The 17,002-nt window shown below is 41.6% G+C and overlaps 1 protein-coding gene across 1 annotated transcript in view; it reads right to left on the bottom strand.

Moving 5' to 3' along the window:
- The window catches only part of SEC63 (SEC63 homolog, protein translocation regulator), a 70,528-nt gene extending 64,132 nt beyond the window's left edge, over positions 1-6,396 (bottom strand). The window contains exon 1 of the mRNA XM_061131871.1: positions 6,194-6,396. Within this exon, the coding sequence (XP_060987854.1) occupies positions 6,194-6,317 (124 nt within the window). The 5' untranslated portion in view covers positions 6,318-6,396. The remainder of the gene's footprint in view (positions 1-6,193) is intronic.
- Positions 6,397-17,002: the final 10,606 nt, after the last annotated feature.

Raw genomic sequence — 17,002 nt, 5'->3', positions numbered from 1 at the left:
ATAGTCCAGTCAAAATCAACCTAACTCTAAAGAGACTTTCCTTACCTCTAGATACTGACAACCACCACCACCAATTAGATGCAAATACTTTACCCAGCTAACTTCCATAGCACTTGTTTTCACTTTTCCTACATTTCTTTGCTGTGTTTTGGACATATTAATAATAATTTGTATTTGTATAATTCTAATTCTCCCACCCCATCCGGGTTATAAACTTTAACAAAAGACTGTATTTACACTGCATGCCTCTTTGTACTGTCAGCTGTTTTTATACAGGTAAACAGTGAGTGGTCATTCAATAACTACTAGATTTAACTAAACAGGCAAAAATCTATAGCAAAAAACATCTGGAATACACATGAGAAAATTCCTTCATCCATACTGACACAAATGTAATTCCAAAATGTAAGAACACCTTATGTTGCCAGACCCAACTTTGGGTTCACCTGCCTGCCAGCAAAGCCAATTTACTGATGCTAGTTGTGGTGAAGGACACTACAGTGTTTATTGTGGATGCCAAGCAAGGACGAGGGGTGCTCATGCTCAAAAGACCCAAACTCCACAACCCAAACTCCAGGCGTTTTTAAAGGCAACGTCTGGGGGCTTCAGGGTTGCAGGATGCACGACTTTCTTCTGACTGGCTGGTGGTAAGGTAGAGTGGTTTCAGGGATCTCAACCATCAACCTTCCAATGTCAGCAGAGGTATGCAGGTCTTAGTTCCTAAGAACAGCTCCAAGAGATCCTTCAGATTGTTCTGCATATTCCTTGAGGAGGAACTAGCACTCTTTTTACCCATGAACTACTGTCATTACTTTTCTTGTTTAACTGCTTCTCCTTTGTTTCTGCATTCACTCACTTCCCTACTTAAGTAACTACCTATGCCTGCTCTATGGAACTCAAGGAAGGCCCAGAAGACTGAAGTCTTTTTCTACAAACAAGAAATGGGGAACATGAAGGGGCTTTTGTACCTGGGAGGGCTCTGCAGGGTCCTCCTTGGTTTCAATCCCCCATTCCTTTGATACTCTTCACTCTTGAAAAGAATAGGTGCAGGACAAGGAAGGGAATAGTTTCGGATAGAGGTTAATCATAAACTCTGCAGACGAACCTGGGCTCAAGGGAGACTCAGTTTCACTTATTAAGAAAATAAACAATAATGCCTTTCAAACAAACAATGTGATGGTGAGACGGTGTAAGTATATTTACTATCAACAAAGTCTGGTAACAGGAAACTTTTTTTCAAAGAAGTCCAAGTACAATATGGATACATTCGTTGCTGTTGTTGCTTAGTTGCTGAGTGGTGTCCATCTCTTTTGCAACCCCATGGACTGCAGCCCACCAGGCTTCTCTGTCCATCAGATTTTCCAGGCAAGAATACTGGAGTGGGTAACTATTTCCTTTTCCAGGGCATCTTCCCCATGCAGGGACTGAATCTGCATCTCCTGCATTGGCAGGCAGATTCTTTTACCACTGAGCCATCTGGGAAGCCTGGATACATTTGTTTGGACTTTTTAATTTCTGAACAAAAAGTGTAATTAAGGGAATGAACATCTGAAAGTTTTATTTGATATGAAAATAAACCTATCTTTGTCTTTCAGGTTCTCCAAGATCAAGCAAGAAGGCTAGATGACCTTTACATAAAAACAATTTATGTAACGCATTCACTAATCCCAATGTTTGTCACCTTATTTATAAAACCTAAATTTGTACTGCCAAGTTTTCAGCTGGTTTCCTCTACTGTGTGGAACTTAAGTGTGTCTATGCTCATGTCTGGTACCCTTTCGGTCTGGAGAGAACACAAAGACAATGACTTGATTTTAAAATGAGTCAAACTTTTCAGATCTCTAATACCCCTTTCAAAATATAAAATTTTAGGAAGACTGTATGTTCTAAGTGGAATAGGAACATTCATAAAATATACTCCCTTGCACATAGCGCTTTCCACTTCTCATTTTAATACTTATTATAATGTGTTATACTAATTACAGAGGGAGTACAACGTAGTTGCTAGCAAGAGAAGCTTCGGCATAAGATGAATTTGGTTCCAACAACCAATCTTCCACTTAGTAGCAATATGGCTTTAAGCAAGTTGGTGAGCTCTTCTATGGCTCTATTTTCTCATTAATAAAACTGGGATAACATTTGAGTCTAACTCAAAGTGATACAGTGAGTGCATTCAGCACTTCCCATCCTTGAGGCTAGTAAACATTCAATGAACAGCTGCAGCGCCTGACATGAGGATTACAATCATCTGTCTCAGACTGGAAGGGGATGTGGGATCTCCCCTGATGAGAAAAGGGACTAGATCTAAAGTCATCTCAAAGGAGATGCCCACACTAAAATATTTTAACTGTTTTTGGGTGACAGAATTACAAGCAATTTTTGTTCTGTTCCTTTGATCTTTTTTGCATTGAGTGTATGTAACTTATTAAGAAAAAAGCTAAAAGCCCTTAAAAACCTGATCTATCACCAAGAAGCAGCCTCTAGCACAAAGTCTTATATGCTCTGTGTGTGTGCTCAGTCACTCTCATCATGTCGACTCTGCAACCCTACAGACTGTAGCTCGCCAGGCTCCTCTATCCATGGGATTTTCCTGGCAAGACTACTGGAGTAGGGTGCAATTTCCTCCTCAAGGGGATCTTTCCAACCCATAGATCAAACCCAGGTCTCCCACAATGCAGGTGGATCCTTTACCGCTGAGCTACCAGGGAAGCCCATTATGCTCTATAAATAACTTGCAAAATGAACAAATTTCTACAGTGCATTCAGTTTTAAAGCAAACATGTTTATATGCATCTATTTCTTTGCTTCTCATCATCACTTCTTGGTAGGTAGGGCAGTTTATTATTACTACCTCTAGAAAATGAAGATGAGAGTTCAGAAACAACTCATCAGGGACCAGGCTGAAACTTAGGAACCCAAAACCTCTAACTTCAAATTCAGAGTTTTTCACTTTACTACTAAGCACTAAAAGCGAACTCTTACATTCCCAAGTCAGAGAGCTAAATCACTTGTACATATCTGAAAGGCAAGGAACAAAGAATAAAGGAATGCAACTTTTTAAGAGTTTCATTAATCCTTTCAAACAATCTGAGTACATGAGTGTACCAAATCAAATTGTTCCAGAAAGTCCAAGTAATCAGCAAAAACAGCAGGCCCTAACAGCCCCAATATGTGCCAGACACTGTTCTAAACACTTTATATATACCTATTTTATTAATTTAATTCTATGGAACATAACTACTGTCTCTATTTCACAAATGAGTACACTAAAACACAAAGAAGTTAAATCACTTACCTAAGATAACACAGTAATTGGCAGACCCAGGTTTCAAAACTAGTTTTGAAAAGTAAGGAGTGAAAAAAAAAAAAACCCAAATTTGGGAAAAAGTAATGATATATTTTATCTCAATTCAAATGATCTATAATCCTTAACCTATGGAAAGAATAGAAGTCCTCTCAGGATTATTTGAATTTCTAATAATTACAGCATTAATTTTCTCTTGTCAAATATCACTGTAAACCTATTAAAGTTACTTTAACAAAAATATTCTGCTTTCAACTACATTATTTTATAGCACTATTTTACTCTAAGTGCTTCTTAGCTTGGTAAAACCAAAAGGCAAAGACATTAGAGACTTTTTTGTTTTTATCAAAGTGCCCATGTCAAGAGAAACATGCCACCTCCCAAAATGACAATTCAGCTAAAGACCACTACCTACCTTAGCAACTCAACCTAGCTACAATTTACAATCACAGAGGGACCTTGTAAAAAACCAATACACAGCACTCACTCCAGACCAATTAAATCAGAGTACCTGGTGATGGGTCAGACGTTTTCAGTGTTTTCAGACGTTCCCCCAAATGATTCTAACAAGGAGTCAGGGCTAAGAACCACTACTCTAAGGAAATCCAAACCCTCCATATTATTACTTCAAACAGAACTTTTTTCGTAATGGTCAGAAAAAGTATTTAGTCATCTTATTCAGCCAATTTGCGAACAACCAAGAGAGTAAGATAAACAAGATCCTTCAACTACTAAAAGGGGTATCAATTATAAGTGCACTTAGCCCAACAGATTAGACAAAGTAAAGGCAAAATGGGGCTGTCCAGGTGGCTCAGCAGTAAAGAATCCATCTGCCAATGCAGGAGACACAGGTTCAATCCCTAGGTCAGGATGAACCCCTGGAGAAGGAAATGGCAACTCATTCCAGTATTCTTGCCTGCGAAATCCCATGGACAGAGGAGTCTGCCAGGCTACAGTCAATGGGGGGTCGCAAAAGAGTCAGAAGCAACTTAGGGACTAAACAACAGAAAAGGGATTCCAGTGATAATGTTAACAGAGTAACTTCAATTAACATCTCAAATATGCCAATGCAAACACCGAGCTACTTCTGTTTTTCAAATCCAAGATTTGCAAACCTGAAATGGCGCCATGCTTTCTTGATGGACTCATGGGCCCAACAATTCCAAAAGAGCAACACTGAAACAACCGTCAACCTAAAAACTGAAAGCCCCCAAAAGTGTTATCTTTTAAAAAAAAACTAAACAAAGATTAAACTCAACTTTAAGGTTGTATAACTGCTGGTAAAGAAAATCTTTTTAGGCTTTCACATAGAAGATACCCCTGAAAAGTCAAGATTGCCATAAGAACTCTGAAAATCAAAATCATCATATGCCTACATATGTTTGCAGGAAAATAATTTGGTGACTTGTACTAATAGGAGGCTATTTATAATCTTTATTCATCTCACTTAAAAACCAGTCATATTCTGCTGTTGGAATAATTTGCTTGATTATTAGAGCTGTTGGAATAATTTGCTTGATTTATTAGTGATGTTTTAGACCCTTAATGGCTGTTAGGGCAGGTACTATCTTTCTAAAATCTGAAAAATTCTGTGGTATATCTGTCCTCAAGCATTTTGAATAAAGGGTGTGGGTCTGTAGCAGTAATTCTGAATAATACAACATGATATTTTAATATTTGAGCTTATTTGATTTTCCTGTGAAACAGTAAGCAGCCAAAAGCACTGAATCAGTCTTAAAGCATAATAAGATCTGGGTTGATTCAATGCTTCACTGGGTAACAATGTCCCCAAAGTACAGTGTATCACCTGGATAACGTAGACCCCCAACACAGCCAACTTGAGAGTCTATTTACTCAAGTTACCAGAGCTCTTGAGAAACAAAAAACCTTCCCTAAATGTTCATGCTCAAAACCTACCTGTTACTGTTAACGCACCATGAGCAACCTCCATAAACAACCTATTAAGGCCTTGCAGTTCTATCAGTCTTAAGAATATCACCTGCCATATGTCCTAGCAAGAGTGCAACAAATGGAATCCAAACATTACCCAAACATAAAATGCCTTGACAAGAATCTAGTTAATTCTGTGTTCTAAACCGATGTCGTTCAAAGTGAAAAAATTCAGAAATAAAAGAAAATGGACAAACCACCTCACAACGGAACTACCTACAAGACTTAACCCTTCATACTTGCGCTTTTTCCGCCATAAACAGGAAACTCCAAAGATAAGGAAATAGAGAAATGCCTAATTCTTGCTAAGGAGAAAAACATTATTGCTTCCAACCCGCACAGTGTGAGTGAACAAATGAAAATGCAAAGAGGGAAAGATACAGGGAGATGGGGGGGGCGGGGGGCGGTTGGGGAGCTCAGCTGGAGTCCTATACATGCCACCCAACTTAGATGGTGCCCGAAACATCTGTAACGACAGCTGCAACAGGGAAACGGGGGTGTGGGGGAAAGAGGACCGTGGCTTGGAGGCTCAGAGTGGAGCCTGCACGCTTGTCTTCTTCCTTTGCCAACTCTTCTCTCACCTTCCAATCCTCGCGATCCCATCCTGCTCCCTCCATAAAGAAAAATACCAATAAAATCCGAGGCAGAGAAGACAAAGGGGCAGGACGCGGCTGCAAGGAGCGTCCAGAACAATAGGGGAGAGGGTGCATAGCGAAACTCCTGAGGAGGACAATGAGGGGGGTGGGAGGAGCCCAGAGAGACACCCAGGGAAACACCACCGAGCCCGGGCCCCGCGGGCGGCGGGCGCCTGGACGCGAGGCCCCGCCGCGCGGGCGGTATCACCCCGTGTGCGGCGGGCCGGGCTGGGCCGAAGCGGCGCGGCCCGGAGGGGCCGGCGGGGCCTGCGCGGGTCCACGGGCAGCTGCCGGCGGGACTCACCGGCATTCTGATCTCGGGGCCAGAGGTAGTATGTGGCCGGAATCACGATGAGCCCCACGAAGGAGGTGAGGAAGTAGAAGAAGGTGTTCCCGCTGTCATCGTACTGGAACTGCTGCCCCGCCATGGCTCCCCCTCCTCCGCCTCCCTCTTCTCACCGCCGCCGCCACGACCCCGCTCTGCAATCCAGCTCCCAGCTCCCCGGCCCCGTGTGGCGTAGCTCCTACGCCGCCGCCGCCGCCGCCTCTCCTCCCCGCCCCCACGCTACTCTCAGGGACACGCCGCCGCCACTGCCGCTGCCGTCTCCAGCTCTCGCGAGAAGAGAGAGCTCCCGCCCCGCTCGGTTTTTCCCTCCCCCGCCCCCCGCTTCTCCCCCACTAGCTCGCTGAAGGAGACGTGGCGCGCGCAGCCGAAGATCTCTGCGAGGTCCCGCCCTTAGCCCTGCCCGCTTAGCCTCAGCTCCGCCCCTCGCGCTCTGGTAGCCCCTCCCTCAAGGCCCCGCGTCTACCCCTGAAGTTTCTCGTCCCCCACCCCCACTTCCGTTTCCTGGCCCAGGGTCCAACTCCAGGTCGCGAGGGTCAGTTTATTGGGTCTGAGCCAAGGCTTCCCGGCCGAGCAGTGGGCGCGGGGGGTTCATCTGCCTGCGACCGGGGTCACACCCATTCGAAGCAGAGCTGAGTCTTCCTTGCCTCCCCTGTCTTCTTCCATCCCTACGTCACCCTGTCTTGCACTCCCTCTTTTCTATTTCCCTGGTTGATAAGAATGTTTCTTTAAGTTCCGGATCGGCTCTTCCAGTTGGGAAACTAGGGTCTCTCAGGATAGGGCGGCGTGGGGACAAAGCGGGAGCTGCGGGGAGAGACGGTGAAGGGTTTGTTAGGGGCCTTTTGCAAAGCCATGTTAGCTCTTAAAAAGACCGCAATCTACGTTGCGCCCATTTTGCAGATGGAGATTTCCCACGCTGGTAGAGACGGTGACCGACCTATCCCAGAGCTAAAATATTCATAGCATTTTCTTCGACACACCTTTATTGCTATAAATTACGGTGGGCGAACCCCTTGGAATAAATCAAAGCATGCCGACTCTCCAGATGAAGGAAAATGAGGCTCAGAGACATTGCCTACAGTCAAGCACAGTAAGATAAGGTCTGGGGGTTCAAACTCAGATCACGCTGACGCCACAAAGCCAGAGCCCCTGACTACCAACTCGTCGCCGACCGTCGCATTTCCCTGAGAGCAACTGGCACTCCAGCGCAGAGCGTGGGCAGGAATCCGCGCTAGGAGGAGGGACCGCTGGGGAAGCAGACGCCCTCTGCAGTCTCTTTGTTCGCCGGCTGTCAGATCCCAGAAGCTGGTGTCAGCCAAACTGGGAGCCGATGGGCTGGTGCCCTGATCTGCGAACGAGCCGGTGTTCCCGGGGCAGTCCTGACGGGGGCCTAGCCCAACATCTCCATCTCCCCTCAGGGGACCAAAAGGAAAGGTCCACCCGACTCACCTCACAGAGCTTTTGTGAAGATTAAAGGCAGTTATAGTAAAAATCGGAAAACAATGTGATAAATATTACACTGTATTTTCAAAACTCACTTTAAGGTTATATAGTCTATTCACTAGGTTCCTTTCAATATACCTTACATTGATAGAAGAGAAATCTGGTCACGTACCATCTTCTATTTCATGTCCTCAGATAGTATTTATCATAATCCGGGATGACTTCCTTCATAACAGACTATATGCACATGCATTCTCTCTTCCCTTTCAAATGTCCTACCTACCCATTTTGAAATGAAAAATTTCAAAAAATCAATACTCTGTATTCCCATCCTCCCTTTTTTCTGTGTAAAGTTTTCAAAGACTGTATTTGAGGGGAAGAAGTAGAACAGAAGTGAGGGGAAGAGAATTGGACTATGAAGTCAGCACAGTACTGTGACCACCAAACGCTGATATGCCCAAAGCAATTTGCCTTGCTTCAGAAACAAATTTGTCATAAAATGGGCTCAACTACAGTGGGTAGGATCCTAAAGTTCCTCTTGTTTGTCTTGAATTTGTAATTAAGTTTTCCCAGGTTTTAATACTGCTGAACTGGTTGTTTTTTATTACTCTGATTATAGGTTTTACTCAGCATTTGTATAAAGATAATATGTCAGTTTTATCACCTTGTGTCAATATAAATTATTCATGATAGATATTCCTCTTCTGATGTTTTTTTCTGCGGGAGTAATCTTTTCATTGCAGCTTTGGGTCATGCATATGAGTGGTTTGAACAGAACTGAAACTTGAAACAAAATTTTGAACAAATCACATTTATTTGCTAAACTCTAGACCAATCTAAAATATGAATTTTTTTACTAAGTTAAAAGATTAAAGATTTGAAAATGTATCTTCTATTTTCAAAGGTATAAGTTCACTTTGTCTTAGAACTTAATGTTATTCATCATAGATGAACTCAGGTCACCCAAATATTCTCCAAGGCAAATCTGAATCATACCTTTAATTAATCACAATTTTCTGACTCTAATTTTTTAAATTGTTTTTAAACAATTATTTCTTTCAAGGTATCTTTTAAATGAAATATATAATAGCAGTGAATATGGTTGAACTAGAGTTACAAATACATTTTCTTTAGTCTATAGGACATGTTAAAAGACATTTTTAAAGTTTTCTCTATATGTAAATTTATTCTGTAAATGAGAATTTTCACCAATTCATTTTAATTGCTAGGTAGATATTTCCTCTCAAATGTAAAAAGCCTGGCTGTTCTTTGGTTCCTCCTAATAATTTGCTTTTTCTTTAGAGTGAATCTTTCACTCATTCATGCTTGTAACTACTGGTGTTGACTTACATTTATACATACCAAAATACATTTGTGTAGCCATGGTCAACATGATTTCATTTTCTGCTTAATGTAATTAGCCTCAAAGAGACTAGAAAGAACCAAATTAATAAGAAGATACATGCAATTATTTCCAGTCTTTTCCCCCTTCTCCACTCTAGGATAATCTTCACTATCAAAGCTTAGCAAATCTTCTTTAACATTATACCTCATTACTTGGTTTCAGTCAGAATTTTCCCCATTAACAGCTGAATCTCTTCTAACATAAATTGAAAGATGTTATTTGGTCTCACAGAGGTGAAAAGTTATCCCCATCATGATGACAACAGTAACATCAACAAAGTAACATTTGTACAACACTTTTAAAAAAATATTTATGTGTTTGGCTGTGCTGGTCTTAGTCGCAGAAGTGGGATCTTTGATCTTCATTGCAGCATGCTGCTGCTGCTGCTGCTGCTGCTGCTAAGTCACTTCAGTCGTGTCTGACTCTGTGGGACCCCATAGAGGGCAGCACACCAGGCTCCTCCGTCCCTGGGATTCTCCAGGCAAGAACCCTGAAGTGGGTTGCCATTTCCTTCTCCAATGCATGAAAGTGAAAAGTGAAAGTGAAGTCGCTCAGTCGTATCCAACTCTTAGCGACCCCATGGACTGCAGCCTACCAGGCTCCTCCGTCCATGGGGTTTTCCAGGCAAGGGTACTGCAGTGGGCTGCCAGTGCCTTCTCCGCGTTGCCGCATGAGGGACCGTTAGTTGCCACCTGTCGGATTGAGTTCCCTAACCAGGGATGGAACCTGAGCCCCTGAATTGGGAGCACAGAACCTTAGCCACAGGACCACCGGCGAAGTCCCTGTACACCACATTATTTACAAAAAGCTTCCTCAGCATTATTCCAGTTGAAATTTTAAAGCATGACCCATATGCTGGAACTTTGACGAGTTAAAACACACTAACCCACTGCAATCCCTTCATTTCATAGTTTCCCAAGGCCCTTATGGTGCAATGAAACCTCAGTCTTACACTTGGAGAGAATGTGAAGGGAAGTATGAGTTGAAAAGACATTAGAACTGGATTATGCTCCACTCTTTATTGACTTTATTGACTGCACCAAAGCCTTTGACTGTGTGGATCACAACAAACTGTGGAAAATTCTTCAAGAGATGGGAATATCAGACCACCCAACCTGCCTCCTGAGAAATCTGTGTGCAGGTCAGGAAGCAATGATTAGAACTGGACATGGAACAATGGACTGGTTCCAAATTGGGAAAGGAGTATGTCAAGGCTGTATATTGTCACCCTGCTTATTTAACTTTTAAGCAGAGTACATCATGAGAAATGCTGGACTGGATGAAGCACAAGCTGGAATCAAGACTGCTGGGAGAAATATCAATAACATCAGATATGCAGATAACACCACCCTTATGGCAGAAAGTGAAGAAGAACTAAAAAGCCTCTTGATGAAAAGTGAAAGAGGAGAGTGAAAAAGGTGGCTTCAAACTCAACATTCAGAAAACTAAGATCATGGCATCTGATCCCATCACTTCATGGCAAATAGATGGGGAAACAGTGAGAGACTTTATTTTGGGGGACTCCAAAATCACTGCAGATGGTGACTGCAGCCATGAAATTAAGACGCTTACTCCTTGGAAGAAAAGTTATGACCAACCTAGACAGAATATTAAAAAGCAGAAACATTACTTTGACAACAAAGGTCTGTCTAGGCAAGGCTATGGTTTTTCCAGTAGTCATGTATGGAAGTGAGAGTTGGACTATAAAGAAAGCTGAGCACCAAAGAATTGATGCTTTTGAACTGTGGTGTTGGAGAAGACTCTTGGAAGTCCCTTGAACTGCAAGGAGATCAAACCAGTCCATCCTAAAGGAGATCAGTCCTGAATATTCATTGGAAGGACTGATGCTAAAGCTGAAGCTCCAATATTTTGGCCACCTGATGTGAAGAACTGACTCATTGGAAAGACCCTGATGCTGGGAAAGATTGAAGACAAGAGGAGAAGGGGACAACAGAGGATGAGATGGTTGGATGGCATCACCAACTCAATGGACATGAATCTGAGTAAACTCCAGGAGTGGGTGATGGACAGGGAGGCCCAGCGTGCTGCAGTCCATGGGGTCACAAAGAGTCAGACACGACTGAGCAACTGAACAGAACTGAACTGATGCTCCACTCTGAAAGCATGAAAACAATGTTAAGAAAGGAATTGAAGGCTGTGGCGTTCTTTAGTGTTGGGAACAGGTTTGCATTTTGGCTCCTCTCTTTTCATGAGTTTGTTGGACTTGTCAATATTCTTATTCTATCCCTACTACTTTTATGATTACAAAGCTGATAATTTATTGCACTAAAGCCAGTTGTCAATGATGTATCAATAAATTTAGGGTATTCCTTTATGAATTAATTGTATGCATTACCAACATATCTAAATTACTTAATGAAAAAAAAAAGGATTGACATCTCACAGTAAGCCTTAAAATAGCACTTAATGAAATTTCCCACCCAGATTGAAATATAATTTGGAAGAGTGGCCAGAAATAAACAGGAGAGATCCCTTCAGGCAATTTCAAGGTTGTATATTTGCATAAGAAGAAAAATTCTCAATGGAGACTAGAACCTAAAAGGAAACATTAATCACCTTGTTGAAAAGCAAATATTTGTGGGTCCTGAAGTTTATAAAATTGGAAAGCCTTAATTAAGAAAATATGTAAAATTATTATTATAAATATGCTAAGTCTCTTCAGTCATGTCCAATTCTTTGCTACCCTATGCTCTGTAGCCTTCCAGGCTTCTCTGTCCTTGGGATTCTCCAGGCAAGAATACTGGAGTGGGTTGCCATTTCCTCCTCCAGGGGATCTTCCTTACACAGGGATCAAAGCTGCATCTCTTTCGTCTCCTACATTGGCAGGCGGGTTCTTTACCACTAGCTCAGAAAGTTCGTATTTACTATGGACTTTGATGACGATGATGTGTCAAGGTAGGTTCATTAGGTGTAACAAATGTACTGCTCTAGTGAGGGATGTTGAGGAGGCTTTGCATGAGAGCATGGGGGTGGAGTGGGGAGGAAAGTAGGAAATACATGAGAAATCTCTGTACCTTCCACTTTATTTTGCTGTGAACCTAAATCTGCTCTAAAAAAATAAAGTCTACTAAAAATAGCTATGATTTGTAATAATTATAATTGTATAGGTTTATGTTCTACAAATGAATACTGATAAATTCTACTTTTGCATGATTTTCACCAGGATTTTTTAAAATATGACTCATTTTCAATAGTATAAGCTACATATTGTATATATTTCTACTAAGAGAGAAACTGTGGAAAATTCTTAAAGAGATGGGAATACCAGACCACCTTACCTGCCTCCTGAGAAATCTGTATGCAGGTGAAGAAGCAACCGTTAGAACTGGACATGGAACAATGGACTGGTTCAAAATTGGGAAAGAAGTACATCAAGGCTGTATATTTTCACCTTGTTTATTTAACTTATATGCAGAGTACGTCATGTGAAATGCCGGGCTGGATGAAGCACAAGCTGAAATCAAGATGCAGGGAGAAATATCAGTAACCTCAGATATGTGGATGACACCAACCTAATGGCAGAAAGCAAAGAGGAGCTAAAGAGCTTCTTGATAAAAGTGAAAGAGAAGAGTGAAAAAACTGGCTTAAAACTGAACATTCAAAAAAGGAAGATCATGGCATCTGGTCCCATTATTTCATGGCAAATAGATGGGGAAACAATGGAAACAGTAACAGACTTTATTTTCTTGGGCTCCAGAATCACTGCAGATGGTGACTGCAGCCATGAAATTAAAAGACGCTTGCTTCTTGGAAGAAAAGCTATAACCAACCTAGACAGCATATTAAAAAGCAGAGACATCACATTGCCAATAAAGGTCCATCTAGTCAAAGCTATGGTTTTTCCAGTAGTCATGTATGGATGTGAGAGTTGGACCATAAAGAAAGTTGAGCACCAAAGAATTGATGCTTTTGAACCGTGGCGTTGGAGAAGACTCTTGAGAGTCCCTTGGACTGCAAGGAGATCCAACCAGTCCATCCTAAAGGAAATCAGCCCTGACTATTCATTAGAAGGACTGATGCTGAAGCTGAAGCTCCAATATTTTGGCCACCTGATGCGAAGGACTGACTCCTTGGAAAAGACTGTGATGGTGGGAAAGATTGAGGGCAGGAGGAGAAGGGGGTGACAGAGGATAAGATGGTTGGATGGCATCACCAACTTGATGGATATGAGTTTGAACAAGCTCCAGGAGTTGGTGATGGACAGGGAAGCCTATTGTGCTGCAGTTCATGGGGTCACAAAGAATTGGACATAACTGAGGGACTGAACTAAACTGAACTGAAGAGAGATTTTTCCTTTTTGACAGGGCTCCAATGACAGCCAAATCCTCTGCTTACAATTTGAAAATCTCATGAGTGGAAGAATTTTCCACAGAGTGGTCTCTGACTCTGAACATGTCAAACAATATTTCCCCTCCATTACCTACATACTTCAGGTACCAGGCCAAATGGAATATATTCATATCATGAATCAAGATGTATCACTCTTTCATGTTGCAATGCTAAGTAAGTTTGCCCCAGGGGTGGAGGTGGAAGAAGTATTCCTGGAAGTGCTAATAGTTATACACAGAAGTAACTGTAAACTACATGAATACATCACCCAGTGATATCATTCAGTCATTCAACATTTAACATTCATTGAGTGGCTGATTTGGGTTGCTGTATGGCAGAAACTACCACAACATTGTAAAGCAATTTTTCCCCAATTAAAAAAAGTTCATTGAGCTCACATATACCATTAGCCAATGTGGAGAGCACAGGAATGTTGTGTGTTTTTTAACATTTGGTAGGGGCTTCACTGGGCCTTCGTTGCTGTGTGTGTGTGTGGGCTTCTCTAGTTGGAGCCAACAACAAGGACTACTCTCTAGCAGCTAGGTGAGACAGGGTCTCTCACCTCTGGAAACTTGTCTACAGTCTAATGAAAAGGACATAGTTTTCCAATAAGTAACAAAAACCAGAGAAAGGAATTGATAAATGCTTTAAGAAATATACAAATAAAATTATTTCCAAGTTCATAGTAAAGAGTTCTTTCTTTTGGCAGAGAGAATCAGAAGGCTTCAAAGAAGAGGTGGCAATTGAACTAGGCCTTGAAACTGAAATAGGAATTGGAGGAGAAAATCCATGTGGAATCAGTTCAGACTACATTTGGAGAATCCCATGAAGTCCAGTCTGGCTGTGAATGGGAATCACAGAGATGGGAAAATACTTCTAAGTCCAGCTTCCAGGTTACGGGCAACACGTTAGCAATATTACCATTTAATGAGCTTTGTTAAAGGACTTCATAAGTGGGAGACAGTGCAATCTCCATTGGACATCTTAAAAAAAAGAGAAAAATAAATGATTCTAACTAGCATAGTTTAAGTATGGGCCTACAGAATACAAGAGGGTGAACTATGTCACCATTTCTACTATTTTTTCTTTCTTCCTTTACCCACCATATAGTTTTCACTTTTCAATATCAGTAGTTATATCCCCTAAAAGCCTTTAACATACCTCTCTCTGCTGGCTCCTATATTTCACATCCTGTTCACTCCCTACTTCCAGTCCTACTTCCCCACCTCTGTCCTGCCTCACATCTGTTCTCTACACAGCAGCCGGGGATCCTTTTCTTCTTTTAACTTTCTATTTTGAAATGATTACAGATTCACAAGAAGCTACAAAAATAGTAGAGACAAGATACTCAGTCTTCTCCAGTGGTAACATCTTATATAACTATGGTACAATATCAAAATTAAAAAATTGTCTTTGGCATAATTTACAGGTCTTATTCAGATTTCACATTTTACATACAAACACACTCATGTGTGTGTGTGCGTGTGTGTGATTCTTCTAAAGCCTATAAGCTGATATAACTTTGCTCAAAATCCTCCAAAGTCTTCCTACCTCAGAGTAAAAGCCAAGATTTGGGTCCACAGAGGTCATAAGTCCCAACCCCCCACCTCTCTGACTCCATTGCTGTCACTGCCCCTTCCTTATTTCACTCCAGTCACACTGGCCTTGTTGCATTCCAGACCTTTACACATTTTCTTCACCCAGTTCTCCCAGTGGAGCCCTTTCCCTCTTTCTTCAGCTCTCTGGTCAAATATTGCTTCTTCAGATAGGCCTTTTCCTGATCTCCTTTTTTTTTTTTTTTATCTCCTCATTTACTTTTACTTTTCTTCAGAGATTTTGTCACCAGATGATATATTCTATATTAATTTGTCTATTTATAAAGTTTATTCCTTCACTAGAATGTAAACTCTACAAAATTAAAATCTGGTTTTGTTTGCTTTTGTACTCTAGGTGCCTGGAAAATAATGTCTGGCATATAGAAGGTGCACATTAAATTATTTGTTTGTTGAATGAATGAATACACAGTTTATACTGTCATATTGAAATTTTTGATGCACCATTTTTAACTGTTTTTAAACCTATCACATCCTATGTTCTAGTCTTTTGGTGCTAGGTAAATTCATGTTAATTGTTATAATCTCAGAAACTGGATTTTCTACTTAAACTTGAAAAATCTGGTCAAAAAATCTCCCATTTAAAACAGATCTCACTGACTCTTTCTTCCCTCTTCTTCCTTCCCTTGTTTCTCCTTCATTTTCCTGATGCACACTATTAAATATCAGAAGGCATAATAATGAGAAATAGAGATTTCTTATGGGATTTTTGCATCTGCATAGAGAAGTTTAGGGTTTATATAAGTTTGTCCAGTTGGTGGAGCCCAGGCCACAGCCAGTCCCCTGGTTTTAAGAGAGGCTGGAAAAGGGAGTATTTAGTGTTTTTTATCTTCTATGGTGAGATAAAATTTCTGCCTCATAATCTGGAAGATCCCAAAGTTTGGAAAGGGTGCACACGTCACTAAGAATGTCATTGGTCCATTGTGCAGTTATATGGTGAGATCCTCTAGCTGTTACCTCATGTGCTGCAGTTGGTATCTTGCTGAGATCTTTTTTTTTTTCCCTTGCTGAGATCTTTAGCTGAAAAAGGAGAATATTAGATGTTTGACTTTTTTTGAGTTGCTGTGGTTGTTACAATCCCACCCACAATGGAGATGGGCTGAGTAACTTCAGAAGCAAGTGAAAGTGAAATGGCAGCGCAAATCAGTCAGGGCAGGCAGCTGGACTGGGGACCTGCTTTGTTGCTGGGCTGCAGAGGGGTGAGCGGTTATGGCCGCTGTGGGGTCCCCTTGCTCTTATGGCTCACTTAGGTTAGCACAGACTCAGAGTAGCCACCCTAGAGCTGACTGATAGCCAGTGAGGATGTTTCAGCATCAGCAAGCATTTCCAGCTCACCAAGAAGCTTGGTGTGTGCCGTCCCTGCCAATGTTAACTAATCAGATCAAGGGAGGGAAACTGACCTGTAGGCTGACTAGATGCAACCGTCATTTAATCTTTGATTCACTGGGCAGGCTCGCAAGAGACTGTAAGTATTGAATAAATGAATAAACTTGCCTTGCTGGTTCAATAGTTGCCTTGTTTTTTGGATAGTGAGGCAACAGCCAAATGTATCCAACAATAGAACTCTAACCCCTTACAACAAGCAATCCACAAAGCCAAAACACAATGTCTTCAGCAGCTGGCCCAGAACATCAGGAATAGCTTCCCAATGTTTTGCCCCCCATTTGCAAATCAGAATCAACAAGTCAAATATGCTGCCTTACTAGGAGGCTACCCTACTCCTAGCCAGCCTCCCTTCAGCTTCTCCATCAGAGCACACTGAAGCCTTTCCGTTTTTTTACTCTAAAGCTTCCCCACTCCCCTGCCTGGCTTTGAGCCTCTCCCAGACTCAAGTGATGGTGGCAGAATCTCTTGCTGTATATCAAGGTCTGAATTAATAACCACTGTTCGTTCTCATTTGGATCATCTTCACTTTTTTCCACATTATGTAAATACTAAATGAATTGCTTTTAATAGTTG

Source organism: Dama dama, chromosome 28 (genome assembly GCF_033118175.1).
Source record: "Dama dama isolate Ldn47 chromosome 28, ASM3311817v1, whole genome shotgun sequence".
Taxonomy (NCBI): Eukaryota; Metazoa; Chordata; class Mammalia; order Artiodactyla; family Cervidae; genus Dama; species Dama dama.
The sequence above is the reverse complement of the archived record's forward strand: the minus strand, read 5'-3'. Positions and strand labels throughout refer to the sequence as shown.